At 42.9% G+C, this 20,389-nt stretch overlaps 1 protein-coding gene across 1 annotated transcript in view; it reads left to right on the plus strand.

Moving 5' to 3' along the window:
• Tgt (tRNA-guanine transglycosylase) overlaps window positions 1-17,840 on the plus strand; it is a 39,203-nt gene extending 21,363 nt beyond the window's left edge. The window contains exons 7-8 of the mRNA XM_065437201.2: window positions 1,864-2,058; window positions 17,584-17,840. Coding sequence (XP_065293273.1) covers window positions 1,864-2,058; window positions 17,584-17,736 — 348 coding nt within the window. The 3' untranslated portion in view covers window positions 17,737-17,840. The remainder of the gene's footprint in view (window positions 1-1,863; window positions 2,059-17,583) is intronic.
• The last annotated feature ends 2,549 nt before the right edge of the window (window positions 17,841-20,389 follow it).

Genomic DNA, 20,389 nt, shown 5'->3' on the forward strand with positions numbered 1-20,389 from the left:
CTTTGTTTCCATGTTGGAGATGAAAAATGGGTAGTATGTCAAATTACAGAGGGGTCTCGAATTATTTCACTGTGTAGATAATTTGGTATGTACATTAACAGAAGCTGTACTTGAAACAACAGCGTCCCACCATGATGGCTTAGTGGCAATGGCATTGCGCTCCTAAGCACAAGGTTGCGGGTTCGATTGGCCACGGCGGCCACATTCTGGTGAAGGTGGAGTGCAAAAACACCTGTATCCTCATGTTTCACTGCTAAAGTGTTACTAGAGGACTGCATTGTTCCTTACACTAGTTTAAACAAATTAGAGATAGAAGTCTAGCGTTTACTGCAGGAGGTAATTGACAGGGTGTCATTTGATGACAGTTTGGAGCGTGAGGCGTTATCTGTACCCGCTTTCTCTTGCACATGCCTGTGAGCTTTCATGCATAATGCACATAACATATAAAATGGCATCTGGTGTGCTTTATCATGAAGTTATCACGGGGGTTCGTGCAGGATTTCATTCATCTTCATCATTGTTTAGTGCTTTATCTACTAAAACTTCCCATGATGTTGTGGAGCTTTTTGGACTGCTGAAACATAAAAGGTTTGACTTGGAGAATGCTGACATGAAAATTGTGTCCCTCTTTTTTGCTTTTTGTGGGTAGTTGTCGACTCAGTAATTATGGTACAAAACTTCAATTCCACGAGAGCACCACAAATAATTACAGCGCCTTTCATATGAACAGTACAAAACATGCATTGAGTGCAGCATGGCTTCAGAAAAAGGAGACTCATCACATCATCAAAACTGAAGGTGGTGTTCATGTGGTGTTACAAACAACAACCCTTTTTGGTGGTTGAAGGCCATACAATGACCGTGTTGGAAGTAAACAGTTTGGAAGGTAAAATTGGCCCTTCCAATTGTTTGCTTCTCTTGGATACGCAGAAGGATGCACTCTCCCCTCTTGTCCCGGCGAGTGCTGAATGAACTCAGCTTTAGGCAGCAGCACGGCCATAGTGTGTGTGTATGCATCTGTGGTGTCTGTTACCACGAGACTAGCATAACAGGTTTCACTGACACAATGAATCTGCTTTTTCACGTATGAAGCTGCGCTGCCCTTGCGCTTGTTTCAAGCTGGGCACATTAAAAGGTAACACAAATTCTTGCACTCTCGGGGAATTCCATAGGTTCTATAGCCTCCATAGTATAATTACTGGGTCGGCAGCTATCCAGCAAAGGAATAAAATTTTTGAAAGTTTTCACGGTACTCCTTTAATGAAATTCTCAATATTCTAAAGTTTTATGCCACAAGTACAATTACATTATATTAAAGTCCAATGATTTGTGAATGTTTTTTGTCTTTATCATATTCTAGCCTCAAGACATTACATTTTCTGTGCTTTAGTTATACGGCATAAATGTTTTTCTTGGCGAAAATGCATTCTTTTCAGGTCATTTTGTTGTCTTTTTCCAAATCATGTTTCGCCACCTGTGGAATGGCCACTGGATGTGGGGTCTCCCGATGTGCACCTATGCTCCCATCCCCTCAGTCCTCTTCTCTTGATACTATCAAACTTTATAAAGTTATACCACACCAGTTTGAATCTTACTTGCTAAAGAAACTTTCTTGGATTCTCCTTGTCCTGATTCGAGCTTTTCACACATGCTCTTATTAATTATAACAATTCAAGCATATGCTTGAGACCTTTTCTGCTTCACACTGAGCTGTTCTTGATTAAGCAAGTGGAGGGGAAAGCATGAACAGTACAGGTATGTGCAGCATGTTGAAAAAGATTGTTGATTATAGTAAAACTGCAAACTGCACTGCACATTAAATATCGAAGCTCTTTTCATACAATCTATAACTTTTGTTTTCAGAGGTTTGGCTGTGCTCTGGTAATGGGGGGCCAAATAAACCTGAAGAATACTGAATTTAGCCATGATTTTCGCCCTATTGAAAGTGACTGTCCGTGCTCTACGTGCCAGCAGTACACACGGGCTTACCTGCATCGCATTGTCAAGCAAGAGACAGTTGCCTGTCATCTGGTGTCCATCCATAATGTCAACTATCAGGTAGCATGCATTTTATCTTTCCTCAGCAGTTGCTTTGTATTTCATAAGTATATTTTCAAAATCAACAAATTTCTGTTGCCTGATAGCTGTAGTGTGAGTGGTGCAAGTTGGCTTTGGCCACTGGCCACTCATGAAGCTATCCCAGTGCTTTTGCAATATATTCATAGCTGTTCTATGGGACAGTCTGGGCAACCTAAGGGACACTGAACAGAACAATTGAGTTGAGCTGTGTTAGTAAATTAACTTTCTACAAAACACAAAAAAAGCCACCCTTACCATGAGGAGACATGTGGTAAGCTAGAAAAGATACAAAAATGAACGACATGGCAACACCATACAGAAGTTCCCACACCACCTTGCTACGAAGTCATGAATTTTGACAGCTTCTCCTCAAGCCAGGTTAAATTTTTATTATTGAAAATGAAATGCATAGTATTCTAAACAAGCCAGAAATTGAATGTAGGAAGTCTCAAAACCTTCTACTGAGCCACAATGACAAAAATTTGAAAAAATACTTCGACATTTGTGACATCACAACATGCTGGCCCTGATATCCCTATGCGAAACTTCAAAAATAAAACTTTGACCTTCATTTTATCTTTTAATGATCAGCTTATTACTACAGGTTTCCCACTCAAATTAATCCAAGCACCAGCTATCTTAGTGCTAGCGGCAGTCAATTTAATCCGAATGCCAAATAATTTAATCTATGCGTCACATATCTTAATCCTAACGCCAGTGAATTTAATCCAAAGTAAAGATGCTTTTCCTGAGGTGTTCTAGGAATTTCAAAATAACAACGAAATGTTATAATTTTGCGCTTACCAAAAATAACTGAAGACACTTTTGACGGGCGTTGTCATGTGACAAGAAAAATGCCTTTCCTGTGCGATACATAATCGAAAGCATACATTGTTATAGACATCATATTATTGCCATGAACAGGTCACGCAAAACGCAGCTATCTGACAGCCTTGCCAAAAGGCATTAAAACAAAGGGGCATCCAGCAACAAACCGTCGATTTCTAAAGTTGATAAAAACAGGCTGAAAAGAGCATCACGTGAGAACTCACCATTTTGTTTTCTACAAGCCCTGTTGGCATGGATATCAAATGAATTAGCTTCAAAAGATCTCTGCAATTATAACCATATATTGCATCTAAGATCACATGGAACAGGGTGTCATGGAATCTCACGTAACATTCGCCAGCCTATTCCTGATTCCCAACCATATTGACACAGATATCATACAATTGGGCTTCGAAGGAGCTCTGTGATACTACCCATGCAGGGCACATCAGGCAGCGTGGTATATGATGTCACATGGCCTAGCGTAACTTTTGGAAGTCTCCATGTAATTCACAAAGTGACATGGGTGTCAAGCGAATGGGAATCGCGAAAGCTATGCGATGGTACACACGTAGCAAACGTCAAACCACATAAGAAAGGCTGTCACACGACCTCACATATCTTTCGCTAGCCCATGCGTGATTCCCAACCATACTGACATGTATGTCAAATGCTCAGGCTTTGAACAAGCTCTGTGATAGTATGCACATCGCACACGTCAAACTACAAGAAAAAGGGTGTCACATGACTTAAGGTAACTTTCGCCACGTCCGTGGGTCATTCCCAACCATACTGACATGCATATCAAGCGAATGGAAATTGCAAAAGCTATGCAATGGCACCCATGTAGCGAACATTAAATCACGTGGAAAAGGGTATCACGTGACCTCGTGTATCTCTTGTTAGCCGATGCATGATTCCCAACCATACTTACATGGATATTAAACCAGTGGGCTTGAAAGAAGTTCTGCAATGGTGCGCACGTAGGGCTCATCAGACCATGTGGTCACACGTGTGTGACCATCAGGGTGTCACATGACATTATGTAACTTTCACCAGGTTCCTGGGTCATTTCCAGCCATACTGACACGGATATCCAACGAACGGTCTTTAAGGAAGCTCTGTGATGGCACGCACGCAAGACGCGTTACACCAGGTGGTAAAGGGTGTCACGTAACCTAGCATAACTTTCAAAAGCCCACATGTGATTCACAAACACACTGACATTATATCAAATGAACGAGAATTGCAAAAGCTATACAACGATATGCACGTAGCGAATGTCAAATCAGATGAGAAAGGGTGTCATATGACTTTACGTATCTTTCGCTAGACTCATGGGTCCCAACCAACCCAACCATATTGATATGTATATCAAACCAACAGACTTCAAAGAAGCTCTGCAATGGTGCACATGTCGCATACTTCAGACAACATGAAAAAGAGTCCCGTGACATCACGCAACTTTCGCAATACCATGGGTAATTCCCAACCATGCCGACATGGATATCAAATGAACGAGAATTGAAGAATCTATGTGGTGCTATCCACCTAGCGAACGTCAGACCACATGGAAAAGGGTATCACATAACATCACACAACTTCCGCAGTCCCATGCGTGCTTCCCAACCACATTGACATGGATATCATACGAACTGGCTTCGAAGAAGCTCTGTGATGGTAGCCACGAAGAGCATGTCAGACCACATTAAAAGGAGTGTCACGTCACCTAATGGCACTTTCTCCAGTCATTGGATGATTCACAATCATACCGACATGCATACTAAACGAATGGGAATCAAACAGCCAGTGCGACTGTTGCCACGCAGCACCACGGCAACGGAGGTGAAAAGTGCATCACGTGATTTCACGTAACTCTACATTGAACGCGACTGACTGCTGAACTGATTGACGCGGATATCACGGCAAGAGGAATTTACCTTAAAAGCGGTGTGATACTGATAGAAGAACTGAATTGGCAAACCTCTTTCCGCGCACTCGCACAGGAAGACTGAAATACTTGTAAACTCTGGCTCCAGTAGTTGCTCTTCACATATTAATGACGCTATCGAATTTTTGTAATGCTCTCGTTGCTCGGGTTGGGAGCTACTCATGGGCTGGCTAAAGTTACATGACTATTTTTCACATGGTTTTAAGTATGCAATATGTGTATACCATCACAGGGCTTGTTCAAAGCCCAATAATTTGATATCCGTGTCAGTATGGTTGGGAATCACGCATGGGCTAGCGAAAGATACGCAAGGTCACGCGACAGCCTTTCCCGCATGGTTCACATGTGGGCTTCCAAAAGTTATACTAGGTCAGTGACATCCTTAACTATGTGGTCTGACGTGCCCTGTGTGGGTACTATCACAAAGCTCCTTTGAAGCCCGATCGTTTGATATCCATGTTGATATGGTTGGGAATCGGGAATAGGCTGGCAAATGTTACATGAGATTGCGTGACACCCTCTTGCATGTGACCTTAGGTGTGCAATGCGGTTATAATCGCCGAGGTTGTTCGAAGCTCGTTCATTTGATATCCATGTCAATGGGGCTTGTAGAAAACAAAATGATGAGATGTCACGTGATGCTCTTTTCAGCCTGTTTTTATCAGCTCTAGAAATCAACTGTTTGTTACTGGATGCCCCTTTGTTTCAATGCATGTCAACAAAGCCATCAAATAGGTGCATTTTGCATTACCTGTCCATGGCAATAATATAATGTCCATAGCAGTGTATTATTTAGATGATGTATTGCACGGCAAAGGCATTTTTGTAGTCGCATGACAACGCTTTTCAACAAGTTTCTTCGGTTATTTTTGGTCGGCACAAAATTGTAACATTTTGTCATTAGTGTCTTGAACTTCCTAAGCCACCTCCGCAAAAGCATCTTTAGTTTGGATTAAATTCACTGGGGTTAGGATTAAAATATGTGGGACAAAATTATTTGGCACTGGGATTAAATGTGTGGCACCTTGATTAAATTGATTGGCACTTGGATTAATTTGAGCGAGAAAACCTGTATTACTACAAAATCAACAGAAGTAGAGTTTTTCTGGGATACTTTATCAATCTAAACTGATTGAATGTTTTTCTTTAGTGTCTCATTAATGTCTTTTCTAATTCTATTTCGTATGGGTCTATGCTCTTATTTGTACAGTTCTTTCTGCATATGTACTATTTGATTATACTTAGTTATTACTTAATTACTTATTACTTAGTTATACTTAATTATTATAAAGTTCCCAAATCATTGTGCTTGCAGGGTAGGCATAAAATTGTGTGATCGTTCACCATCACATATTTTCTAATGTATGGATTTTTTTTATTGCCACTAGAAAGTCTAAAAAGATACCTAAGTGATTCAGTAGCATGTTCTGTGACATTGAATTACGTGAATTGGAGCAACAGCTCATACTGCACAATATGAGATACTAAGATGCGAACTAAAGTGTACGTTTTGGCAACTTAGTTGCACATGTTCAGAAAAGGAACAATGCATAACAGAAATGGACAAGAAACACATTGCACTTCAACCAAATTTATTGTAGTAACACTTTAATGCACTTAGCATTCTTTGCCTATTTCAGCCTTCTTGAGCCTATCTATCTAGCTATCTATCATCTAGCCTCTTACGCCAACCCAGTGGCTTAAGTTGTCTGCCAGCTTGGATCACCAAAAATGTGCTCGTGGTCATGACACAGTCATGGTCGTTCTATTGTCATCATTCCAACTTTGTGATCTGACTCTTTTCATACCATCATCATCACGCCTTCTACGCCGACCCAGTAACCCAAGGTTGTCTAATAGTTTGGGCCATTACATATGTGCTTGTAGTCATCATCTAGTTGTGGTCGGTGTATCACTGCCATTCCAGCTTTATCATCTGACTCTCATCATGCCGTCGTCGTCATGCCATCCTTGTCATAGAGTCATTATGCATTCATTGTCACACCGCCATTGTGATGCCATCGTGGTCGTTTCATCGTTGTTATACCGCCATCATGACACTGTCGTCACATTATTGTCGTCATACGCTTGTGGTCCCCCCATTGTGTTCACACTGTTCTCATGTCATTGTTCTTATGCATTTGTTGTCATACCATCATCGTCACACCCTCGCAGTCATTCTATTGTCATCATTCTAACTTTGTCATCCGACTCTCGCCAAGGCATCGTCGTCATAACATTGTCGTCATGTCGGTCCAGCTGTCGTTTTACCGTCGTCAACATACTGCCTAGGTCGGTCCATCAACATCGTTCCTTCTTCGTCATTCTATCGTAATTATGCTGTTATCATTCAGTTGCAATTACGCCACCGTTGTCATACCATTGTCATTATGATGCCGTCGTGGTCGTTTCTTAAGCATCACACAGTGGGCCTCATCGGTTTTCTACTTTTGGCTACGCACAGACTGCCAGAGCCAGCGAGAGCGCTTTCATTTTTCTCGGGCTGGACGGTTCTGGCTACATGCGGGCTGCTAGAGCCAGCCGGGACAATTTTGGTCTGGCTGCTCTCTGGAACTTCTCTGTTCTCTGGCTAGCAGGCAACAAAAAGAGGCAATGAGCACTCGCCGCCAAATCTGTGGGAACTTGACGTATTGCAACGCGGGCGTTTCAGGACTTTTGCCTCACTCAGTCAACTGTCTATGCTCACCTTCAGGTTGCATTACTTCTAGTGTTATCTTCTAAGCTTCTAATGCACCATTCCGCCTTGTGAGACGGTGCAATGTGAGTGACAGCAAACCATTCGAAACTTTCTTTGTGTGTGTGTCGTGAAGGCTTCTTCCTGGCCGTGAACAGCGTGCCGAGCTCTTGATCATGCATGCATGCATGCATCAGCATTGTGTTCCACACAAGTTGTAGTCCGTAAAGTTGTAGACGCTCATTCCCGCACATGCAGTGTCATTTAAGTTCATCTTTCTCTGGTGGTATCCTTTTTCACATCTCTTAAATATATGCAGGGATATTTCTTTTTTCTGCAGTTAGAAAAGTCGTCGTAGATAGCCCGTGTTCACTCCAGCTCTCCGAGTTGTATGCTTGGGTGACAGCTCAAAACCACACGTAGGTTAGCTTTTTGCGGGTCACAGGCGGCGTGCATTTTCATACGCCAACCGCAACCCCAGCTCCTCCAGCACAGAGGTAGAAGAGAAGCACCATCATCCAAAAGAAACTTTCTGAAATCAAAGCCCATGCAAGCATGTCGGCACAAAATTTTATCCATATATGACGTACCTGCCCCGATATCCTGCTTTGTCGGGCCCCACCAAATGATGACAAAATGCCAACTGATCAATGTTGTCGGTGGCCGACGTGATCGCTGCGAGCAGGCATCCTTGAGCAATCACTTTTGCAATCGCTTATGTGCAATTTCCCGTCTTGGCATCAGATGCATCGGAGGCCATTTGTTGCACTGTGCAAAGTGGGATGCCCAGTGCACATCCTGTGCCGAGTCATGCAAAAACTTGGAAAAGTGATCATATTCCCGAATGCAAATATATATTTTGGAGTATAACTATATATTTTCAAGCTAGCAATGCCTAAATTAGCCGACTACACTGAGTGCACCAGCCTCGCAGGCCGCTGCCATGGTGGTAACATGTTTACATTTATCCCGCGACCGGCTGTTCTGGCATTCAATTTTACGAACTTTGGGTAACTTCAGGTTGTCTTGGGATCCCAGTCCACGTGATTTTATATCGGGACCGGAAGTAGCTAGTTGCCGTCTGGCTGCCAAAACTCTAAAAATCAAAGCGGCCCAGTCCTCATCACGCAGTCGTCATCATATCATTGTCATCAGTCATCACGGTGTCATCATGCTGTCATTTTGTTATCTTCACCACTTCAGTAACATCATCCCGTTATCGTCATACCACCTTCATTGATCCATCAACGTCACTCCTTCTTTGTTATTCTGTTGTAATTATGCTGTCATCATTCAGTCGTGATTATGCCACCATTGGCATGCCACCGTCATCATTGTGCAATCATCAGACAGTCGTCATGCCATCGCGGTCATGCCATTGTCTTCATTCCAGTTTGGTCATCTGGCTATCATCACGCCATTGTTGTCATGCACTAGTAATCTCATTGTCCTTTTGTTGTTGTCATTATACTATCGTCATTATTTAGGAATCGTCATCTCATTGTCACCATGCCATTGTCGTTGTACTGCCTATGTCATTCCATCGACATCATTCCTTCTTCGTCATTCCATCATTGTCACTGCTTCTACTCTTGTGACCTACCCTCCACATTTAGAAATAACTGCAATTTTTTTTTTTAATGGCACAGTAACAGTCAGAGAAATGAATACCAGGATGAACACTGGCAGTTTTATGAACATTGTATTAATACTCTCTCGGATGCTTCCTTAGCCATTTGTTCAGGCAGCAACTTGCCTTGCATAGACATTGCCGCAAAATAAGGGTATCAAGTCCAAAACACTCATTACACATGCAACAAATCATTTTTGGTGCTTTCTGTATACATGCATTCATGTAATTGAAGTGCACAATACATGAATTTCTTCGCAAACATTTCATAAAAGGTTGTTCTGAAAAATCATTTTGTGTCCCATCCTTCATAAACTATTCTGATGTACATGCATTTGAACTAACATTTCTGTGCATGTTGTAAGCTTGCCAAGTGTTTCGGCTTACGTAAATGAGAAACCATTATTTCAAACAATGGGGCCCCAATTTGGTATGAACAGGAAGGAGCTGTTTCTTCCTAGCATAGTTTAGTGTGAAATTGAGGTCACTATTCGTATTCCAGCTGCTATCATCAGGCAAGAGCTCTTTGTAGTAAGGACCTCTGTACAATTAGGTCTGAGGTTTATTATCATCCGCAAGTTTACTTTCATGATGTTTCTGGAGTAGGCCCAGGAAAGCTGCAAATTTCCTAGCTGAAGTTCATTTTCCTCTTCTCATGTCATTTTACCATCCAATTCTAAGCATGTACAGCCGAACACCTCTTCACTGAATGCCTCTACTACGAAATGACCTGTATAATGAAGGACTGATAATATCTCGACCGAATTCCTATCTTTTATATGTACTGTGTATGCCTTTACAATGAAGACTACTACAACAAATTTGCCTGTGCAAGGAAAGAATTTAGGCATCCCCTACGACTGATTTGTTGCTTTAGAATGAATGCCATGTACCGTTGTCTCCACTGCCCTCCGCTGATGCCACTATGCTTTGCTTTGCGGTAGCACTAGCCACAGCCCTGTTGGCATACTTGATGAGCGTGTCGACTTCAGCATTACAATCCTGCTGCACTGCTCCAGTAATCGCTCAGCTCATATGCTGCTTATTGTAACGCAGCAGTGTGGTTAAGTACAGCTGACGAATACATCACAGTTGATGAAGGCGTGATGATGTAATTGGAACTGACAACCGACAACGTCTTCAAATCCATCTAGAGCGAAAAGGACGCAAATGCCTACTAAGGCAACAGTGATGAAGAGCCTGTAAACAAAGCAAGAATTTTCACTGCAAGGGAAGTGATAGTGGCATTCTCGACAATGTACCTCAGGGCAATGAGATCAGCCACAGTTGCACATTTCGTGATATGAGGTTAGTGGCATATTGCACTAAGTCTCTGTTGAATTCATGTTAAAGGTTTTCGTTTGTTGAACATGCTTAGACTACTCTAGCGTGAGTGCTATGGTGTGTGATCTTTACAACAAAGTGACCTATATAACGAAGGATTTTGGAGGTCCCAAGCACTTCATTATATGACTATATTTGAGGAAATCTTTTCAAAGCAACCTTTGCAACTGTCATGAAATTGTTCAGCAACAGTCACAAGAAAAGTTGGCTTGATTGCTTTTTACGAGTTGTCGGGCTGAGCAATGCTACGCCTGTGATAATACTTGAAGACAGTGGCACAGACGTCGATGTTTGGGAATCATATAACCCAAATCGCGGGCTGTGGGAGGAATGCCCTGGTCAGCACAGGTCGTCGCTAGTTCGGCATAGTGTTGCTGGAAGCACGCCTTCGAACTCGCGTAGCAGTGTTGGCCGCAACGTGTCTGCCAGTGCCACGTACGTCCGTGCAGCGGGAGCACACCACAGTGGGGGGCACGGGCAGTGGTAGCAGCGATGTTTACCCAACAGGCGGCGCAGCCTAGATTTACTACTTCGGTTGCATGCCACAAACTGCAACACTGCTGAGCACCATGGCCTGACGACTATGGTGGTCCTACATCACAACGGCTGGAGGCGTTCCTGTGCTGTGCCCTGACCGTGGGAACGTGGCCCCTGCTCGAGACACCCATGGAGGAACTGGCAAAGACCCCGTGCAGCAGTGGTTTCAAGCAGACCTTAGGGGAGGGTCTGGGGAGATGGATTTTGGAACGCACCGAGTGCTCCTCTAGAATAAATGGCATTTACTCCAGTCTGAGTTTACTCTCATCACCGACATATACAAGAGCCAGCTTTCTCAGTAGCGGTCAGCACTGGAGAGAGGCACCCACGAATATCACTGGCATAGCCGGCAGGATGTCCTGCTGAGAAGACTGGAGGAAACAGCCATCTTGGTAGAAGAGTAGACAAGGACTGACTGGTGACAAACTCATCTGGGGCAAGAATCCAAGAGGCCAAGCCACTACTTCTGGAACCGCGAGGAGTGTAGGTGGGTGTCTCATTCACCTATTGGCTCGCAGCTGGTTATGACCAGTGAGTATAACTTGCGTAGTAGCGGGGTTAGCAGAATGGTACCCGACCAGAGTGGGGGGCAGATGGATGTAGGTTTGTACACCGAGACGACTAGGGTCACAGAAGAGTCCGCGGGAATGTCAGGCTCTAACAAATGGTAATGTTGCAAATGCAGCTCTGAATTGCAGAAATGGAACTAGCCATGGAGCGGCTTAGAAATGAGAACAGGCCAGCCGCAAATGCTCAGAGCATAGAGGCAGGTCGGAGTGAGGACAGGAGGTTAAAGTACACAAGCCTTTTCAAGGACGTGTTGGTGCCCAGGCCTACTCAGGAATCGCTCATTCCGTCATGGTTTGATGATGTTGAGGCAACACTGATTCTTATGAAGTGCCGCGCAAGTGGAGGGCAGGGCTGGTGTTGCCTCGATTGAGTGAGAGAGCCAGGGGCTTTCTCGTCCGTCTGAGTGCAGACGAAAGAAAGGATTATAATGTTGTGAAAGAAGCTGTGCTTAAAGTACTTCGATTATCTTCCGCAAGGTATTGCCGCCTGTTTACTCAATCGAAGAAATGCAGCGGTGAGACATGGTCACAATTTGCAGTAAGACTTGAAAATTACCTGATTTATTACCTTAATGGCTACAAAGTCTGCAGCATTGAGCAATTCAGAAATATGATGGTAACAGACAGGCTTCACAACACTATAGGCTCGGAAGCCCGTTCATTCGTCATCCAGAACGAAACACCAAGTAAACTAATGCTTCCGCTGGAGATTGCTGAAGTGGTGAAGAGCTTCAAAGAAAGCAAGAGGGGAATGGCCAACTCAGGGGAGTTAGCGGGAGGTGAAAAGCCAAAAGTGTTTCCTGATATACGCAAGACTTCACTAGGGACAAACAAGACAACCAATAAAAAGAGCAGGGGTTGCTTTGTCTGTAATTGTGTGGAGCATTTCGCATGAGACTGCTCAACGACACTGGCAGATAGAGCAAATCTGGTGCAGACAGATAACTCAGACAATGACAGTGTGCTCGGTGTGGTAATGGTGGCACAGAAACAAGTGGTGTGAGCCGAGCCCTATATTCCACCCTGTCAAGACAATAAACCTCGCATGTGGCAGGTCAGAGTTTCAAGGTAGCATTGATTCTGGGGCAGAGATTAGTGTCATCAGGAAGTCTGTAGTTACACGATATGAATCGACGAGAACAGAAAACTGATGGGTGCATTTGGCGAGCAGTTAGTGGCCGAATTAGCCTATGTACCGCTCTGATTGCTAGGAAAACCCACATATATTGGATGTGAAGAAAGCGATGGGGATATTGTGTGCTGTCACTGATAAACTTGCAAATGGGATAGACATGCTCATAACGCCAGATGCCTACAGGCAGTTATTGAAAGAAACTGCCACTGTTCATGAATGCCCCTTCATGGATGAAGTTCTGCCAAAGGCTGAAGAGCAGGAGGAAGCACCGTTTCAGGTTACCACGTAAATTAAGGCAGTGAGCATCGACAATGAGATACACGATACAGATGAGCCGGAGTGGTACAAAAATGTCAGCAAACACAAGGGTTTCAGTCTAAGCGAGGTGGCTGACCCCACCCTAAAGCAAGCATGGGAACAGGCACGGGCAGGCACCCATGGAATGAATGTAATTGATGGGCTACTGTACCATAAAGCTAAGGTAGTCGACTGCGAGAGACCGCACACATATACAATCGAGCTAAGTGATGGCAGCTGACGAAGCATTCGTGTGAATAAGTTACGTGAGTACGTAACTAAAGTGAGTTCGGGGGAGTCATATATGAAATTGGTGAAAAGTTTGAGAATGTGCCAGCATTGCCGAGGGGCATGTAGTGAAGCAACAACTTATACGCTGGAATGGATCAGTTAACAAACAAACAGAGCCGAGAGCTTAGAGAGTTGGTAAGTAGCTACCCGCAAGTGTTGCATGGCACACCAGGCAGCTGTCCCACCTGAGCTATAGTCTGTAGCTCAGGTGGGATAAGCACAAATGCGAAATATGCTGCCCATTACAATCCAATAGCTAAATATAAGGAGTTTCAAGAGGGGCACCAAGTTCTCGTCCAGGAGCCTAGCAACACAGGGAAACTAGCCACAAAATTGACAGGACACTATGTTCTGCAGCGCATACTATGGAGCGATGTCGTGAAGATAGCTTTTGAAGCCATTAAGAAACAGTTATCAAAGGCGCCGACACTCCATGCACCTGAAATAAGCAAGCACTACATTCTGGCAACAGATGCATTTGATGTAGCTTTAGGAGCATGCTTCACTCAAATCGATGAGGATGGCCAGGAAATGCCGGTAGCTTTTCTCAGCAAGAGGCTAACACCAGCCCAAACCCGTTGAGTAACAATTGTGCATATGCTGTTGGGTGGGAATTACAGCGCCATGAGACGTGGCTTCTTGGTGCAAATGTCACAGTGGTCATGGACCATAATCCTCCAAGTTCCTTACTTTGACATCCCCTCAGACTGCTACACCGATCCGTTGGGCACTGGCGCTGCATTAGTTTAATGTTACGATTATGCACAAAAGGAGCAAACTTAATGCAATCACAGACGCTTTGTCCCATCTGGCAAGCCCACGGTCATTGGGGCTTAAGATATGAATGCATGTATAGGAAATATACTGGTCCTGGCACTGTGCATATTTGGTGGAGTGGGGCATCATTACTTTGTACTCCTTCCACGATAGGTCTGTATTATTCAGCCTCCCCATGCAGCAACAGACACTCACTTCCGCTGCAACACAGTGGCAGCGGATGTGTCGGGCTGAGCGACAAGACGCCTGTGATAATACGTGAAAACAGCGGCACAAATGTCGATGTTGGGGACTCCTATAACCGAAACCGCGGGCTGCAGGAGGAATGCCCTGGTCGGCACGGGTTGCAGCTTGCTTTGGCATGGTGTTCCCGGAAGCATGCCTTCAAACTCACATAGCAGTGTTGGCCGGAACGTCTCTGTCAGTGCTTCATACATCCGTGCAGTGGGCGCGAACCACTGTGGGGGACACGGGCAGTGGTGGCCCCGATCTTTTACCCCAGCGGCGCGGCCCCGATTTACGAATTCAGGTGTGCGCCACAGATTGCGGCACTGCAGAGTGCCATGGCCCGACCACTACAGTGGTCCTAGATCGCAATGGCTGTAGGCATTTTTGTGCTGTGCCCCGACCGTGGGAGTGTGACCCCTGCTCGAGACACCCATGGATGAACTGGCGAAGACCCCATGCAGCTGGGGTTTTATGCAGACCTTAGAGGAGAGTCCGGGGAGATGTATTTTGGAACGCGCCGAGTGCTCCTCTAGAATAAACGGCATTTACTCCAGGCTGAGTCGACGCTCATCACCTAAATATACAAGAGCCGGCTTTCTCAGTAGCTGTCAGCACTGGACAAAGGTGCTCACGAACATCACTCAAGTTGTCAGTGAGAACATTTCAATAGCTCACTGCATAAATGTAGCACTCTAAATACCAAGTAAAGCATGTCGAGGATAAAAACCTTAACTTGAAGGTTCAGTGGCTCTCCTTGTGAAACTATGCCACCTGAAACTACATTATATAGATGCAGCATTCTTGAGAGGCATTGGGTTTAACATGATTTTGATAAAACCTACTCTTGATGCAATAGAATAAAATTGGCTTTTACCTTAAAACAAAGGGTCTTAATATGCAGAATGTCCTAGCTAGTTAAACAAAAGTTAAAAGTTTTCAGTGCAGATGAAACCAACTGCATTATTAGCAACTTTCTAAAAAAGTATTGAATACATTTTTGTTCTTAATAATTAAATAATTAGAACTGATTAACTTTTAATCGTTAACTTTACACCCACATTATCACCACAAGATTTGCAGAGAACATTTAAAAACATTACTTGCAGTTGTTTACGGTATGCTACCTTTTCTGTATCTCTATTTTGTGCACTTATGCGTTATTTGGCCTCGTCCGGTAAGGCAAACTAATAGCGTGTGCCATGGCCCCTGATAACTTAGCTTCTGCTGGTTGCTTCTCACTATCACAAATCGTCTGTTACACCTGGTTCAGCTGGAACTTAGTGATCACACTAAGATGAAAAGCCCCAGCAAATAGCTGTGACAGGTGCAGTATGCATGCAGCTTGCTTAGTTCATTGACAGCATGTTTGAGAGCAGCACTGCTGTGGCATGCAAGTGGCAGGCCACATCATCTTTCAAAATTTTCTCTGGTTTCCTTTCAAACATGGAAAAAATAACTACATAAAAGTGTCCTCTAGGAACCTTGTGCTAATATTTATTTATTTATTTATTTATTTATTTATTTATTTATTTATTTATTTATTTATTACCCTCAGGGCTTACAAGAAGCATTATAGAGGGGAGGGGCATTAGAATATCAGTACATATAAAATAAATACAAGGAGAAGTGAAGAACAGTTGTACCGCAAATAATATACAGCAACAACAAGTAGTAAATAAGCACAAAAGTAACAAGAATATAAAAGTTGAAAACATGGAATAATAGCAATGAAAGAAAACGATAGCAATAGGTGACAACGTGATAGTGACGCAGCTTTGAAGTAGGCTTATAATTCGTTTGATAGTGCTCTGCGAAAACGGTCTGTATCAGTGATAGCGACTAGTGACGCAGGCAGGTGGTTCCACTCAAGACATGTTCTCAGCAAGAACGAGTGTGAGTAGGTAACTGTGCGCTGCGCAGGTACATGAACTTTGAAGCGATGATCGATACGTGCGGAGACACAAGATGCTGGTGCAATGTACCGGGACTTGAGCTCGTGGTTATGATAGTAGATTTTATGAAAGAGCGAAAGACGAGATAATTTTCTTCAGGAAGAGAGAAGGGGAATGCCAAGAGCAAGTTTCATGTTAGTAACGCTAGAAGTACGGTGATAATTGTTAAGAATGAAACGGACCGATTGATTTTGGACACTTTCAAGGATATTTATTAGAGTAGCATGCCCAGGGTCCCATATCGAGCATGCGTATTCGAGGTTAGGCCTGACATAAGTGACGTAGAGTTGTTGTTTTAGTTTCAGTGGAGCTAAACAAAAGTTACGTCTGAGATAGCCTAGCATGCGGTTAGCTTTCGACGTGATGTATTCGATGCGTCTTTTCCATGAAAGATTGTTAGCAATATACACACCGAGATATTTGTAAAAAAGTACTGGGTCAAGGGGAGTATCATTAAGTATGTAGGCAGGGCAAGCTGACTGGTTACGGGAAATTCTCATTGTTTTACATTTAGAAGTGTTTAGTTCCATTAGCCAAAGCTTGCACCATGCTGCAGTGTTACTGAGATCATCCTGGAGTGGTAAAGTATCGTTAGTGCTTTCAATCTTGCGGTATATAACACAGTCGTCAGCAAATAGACAAATGGAACTTGCAATTTGGTTAGGAAGATCATTGATATAAATTAAGAAAAGTAAGGGTGCCAAAACAGAGCCTTGAGGTACCCCTGGACCGACCGGAACTTCAGGAGAATCATTATCATTAATGCTTACATATTGTGTACGGTTAGAAGGAAACTCTCGAATCCAGTTGAAAGGTGGTTATGGTTATAAAGTTAGATGGCTTCATTGTTAAAAACACAAATGTTGAAGGCTTCTTCAGGAGGTTGCTAATAGTATACAGTTGGTTTCACCTGCATCACTTATCTTTTTAACTTCCTCCATGTTAGCTGGGAGTGTCTCACTGTCTCTGTTTTGGTGATGGAATATAATATGCAAAGTATCCTTTAACTTGGATGCTGTCTAAACAAACATAATATAGAAATAATTGAGTATATGTGATAGTTAGTAGGTCTTTTCTGCTAGACACTGTCATGGGACTTGCATGATTAACTTGCACTGAAATGTTTCATGATGTGCATTTTCTGTTTTGGTATGGAGTCTATGGACTAATGGTTCCTTAGAAGATATGAAACTTTTCAGTTTGGTGCTTTCGGTCTACACATAGTTTTTCTGAGAAAACTGAACAAGCTGACTTTTCTTTCCCTGTCAAGATGAGGCTTATGAAGAGCATTCGAGACAACATCAAGGCTGGAACATTCGTTGACTTTGTGAAGACATCCATGAAGACCTTTTTTCCAAAGGATGACTACCCTGGTTGGGTAATTGATGCCCTTTCAACAGTAAATGTGCATTTGAACTCCTGATGAGCTTATAAGTCTTACCAGCAGCACTTGCATGTTATGGGTCCAAAGAAAGGTGTTTACAGAGCTGTTTTGTATAGGGATCAATTAAAACACTTTTAAACTAAGGCAGTCTGTCCCCCTTTTTTTTAGCAATCTGCTTTCATCTTGCTTGCTTAGTTGCACTGCATTATCTTTTGTAGTAGCTACTTCTAGATCACTGAACTCACATTTGTTTTGAAATATGTTTACCCTGAGTAAAATCATGTGGAAATTTCAGTGCAAGAAGAAACAATACATAACTCCTTTTTGCATTGCAGTTTCAAGACTAATCAGAACCAACTAGCCCAGCTTTGTTTCTTTATCTTAATATATTTAGTGTATTCATATTGTATGCAACTCGCACCCTTGTGACTGGATCACTTGACAATGCAGATATATTAATGTCAGGCTTTGATAAGTACTTTTGATAGTACTGTTGATAAGTACATTTGTGCACCTTTTTGGTGTCAAATGTAGCTTGCGTAATTAAAGTGACATTGGGCATCGTAAGTGATTCTCCCTGTTGAAATGCCTTCAGGATAAGTCTGAATGCCAGACTATAATCGGACGAAGATTGAACAAAATTCGGGGTGTAACAAATTCTTTTTTTCTCTCTCTCTCTCTTCTGGATGCTTTTCTTTGTTTATATGTATTTAGTAAATCAACACATGGTCCTGGAGCCTTTTCTAGCTTTTACCAAGAAATCCAGGCTCTTGCACTGGTTGTACATCCTGTTCTTTTCAGCGCACCTTCTACTTTTGAGATGTATTGTTTCCTTTCCTTGTATTAGGCAAAAGGGCCATCCTTCGCAAAACAAAACATTTATTCACTCAGTCAGTTTAATGAAGGAATATAACACCAGACCTTCTATTTAATGAAGACGACAGCAGTGGCGTGAGCTTAGAACATTTCTATGCACAAAAGTCAATCAAATTGAATATGGAAAACACCCAAGTACAGCTTTAAAGGCTAGAAGCATGTATGACTACACTAGGCTTTGAAATGGGTTGACACGAACAGCCAGCAGTACTAAATGTGTAACACAATGTCTCGACACACTCTCTGCCACTCTAGCAGTCACTCTTGGAAGTGCAGAGTTGGTGAGGATATCTCATGCTCAAAGCCAGAGTGCAAGTGTCATAGTAGGATTGAACTGAAGCTAGTGAGATAATGGGGCCGGTCTGACACTGGGAAGTCGCTTGTGCTCACTGGCAGGTATGAAGGTGAATTTGTCCAGGGGCTGTATTCACATCCATGTGGACATGGTTGTATCCACACTGTCGGTTAGCTTCTGTCTGCCTTTTGCAATGGTGTAGCACATTGCAGCAGTTGCTGTCCTCAAAAATTGTGGTACACTCCTGCAGGACTGTCTAGGGTTGAGGAATGGGCGAGTTGGTATTGCATTCTAAAACTAGTGCAGCGCAACATAGAAAGGAAGAAACAAGCCGAGCCGGCCAGATAAAGGAACAGAGCACTGGCCGACTCGGCTTGTTTCTGTCTTTCTATGTTGCGCTGCACCAGTTTCAGCCTGTAGGACTGCCCAATAGGCAGGTGGCAGATGCAAAATTCGTATAGGACTGTGCTAAAAAAAAGTGAAGTAAATGAAAACAGAAAAGAATGGGATCTATGTGAAGTGAAGTCTTAATGAAGTGGTTAATTAAATGCTACACCACTAAATGTGATGCATACATTCGTGTTTATTTTCATCCTATACAATGTATAATATTGTGCAATGTTTATGATTATGGACTATACCATTCATAAGCTTTGCTGAAATGCAAACACCAAATCAGATGGATGCACTGTGTGAGAGATCAATGTGGTGATGTCACGAGGACTAAGGTGATGTACGACGCTTGTAAAGGATGTATTGGTGATGACAAGTGTATGCACAGAGAAGTGTAATATGTGTCTAACTTGCTATTTATTTCACACAAAAATGTACGGAGGTTGCACAAATTGCGACAAGGAAAGTGGGAAAAAAGCTGCATGAACAGCAGCTTAACTGACCCTACTTCTCCTTTTACCTAGCAGCAACAGCACAGTCTGGTACATAATTTGGGGAAACAATCAGACTAGCAGGCAAAGGAAAATCAAAGTTACAGGCTATATACAATGCAATAAGTCATGATCACTGTACAAGTTCAATTATAATTAAATATAACTAAGTTAAGTACGTGAATTAGTGCATAAGGTATGGAGTTTGGTTTTAGGAAGGAGGTGTAATGAGTCTTCAGTTAGTATTTATTACATGAGTGGGGTAGAGTCAACCAGCTTTTGGAAACCATAGTTTGTGTGTGCATATGGTATGTGCTAATGTTCGCTATGTCTTGTGTTGCCAATGCATATATTTTTCCTCAGATTAGCAATGTTGCACAGGTTGTTATGCCGTTTATGAAGTTCAGTTTTAAAAGTAGAAGTGGATAGTCATATTGTACATTTAATTTTATTACCTTGCATTTTGAAAAAGAAGGTGCAGCATGATTGCAATAGCCGAAGTTATTAATTGCTCGTACAGCATGTTTCTGCAAAGTATTAAGTTTGCTTAGCTGTTTTCATGTACAGTTGCCCCAAACTAAATGACAATATTGCAGGTAAGAGTCAAAAAGTGAGGTTTGTAAACAAGGAGTTTTTG

The sequence above is a fragment of the Dermacentor albipictus genome, chromosome 1, assembly GCF_038994185.2.
Source record: "Dermacentor albipictus isolate Rhodes 1998 colony chromosome 1, USDA_Dalb.pri_finalv2, whole genome shotgun sequence".
NCBI lineage: Eukaryota > Metazoa > Arthropoda > Arachnida > Ixodida > Ixodidae > Dermacentor > Dermacentor albipictus.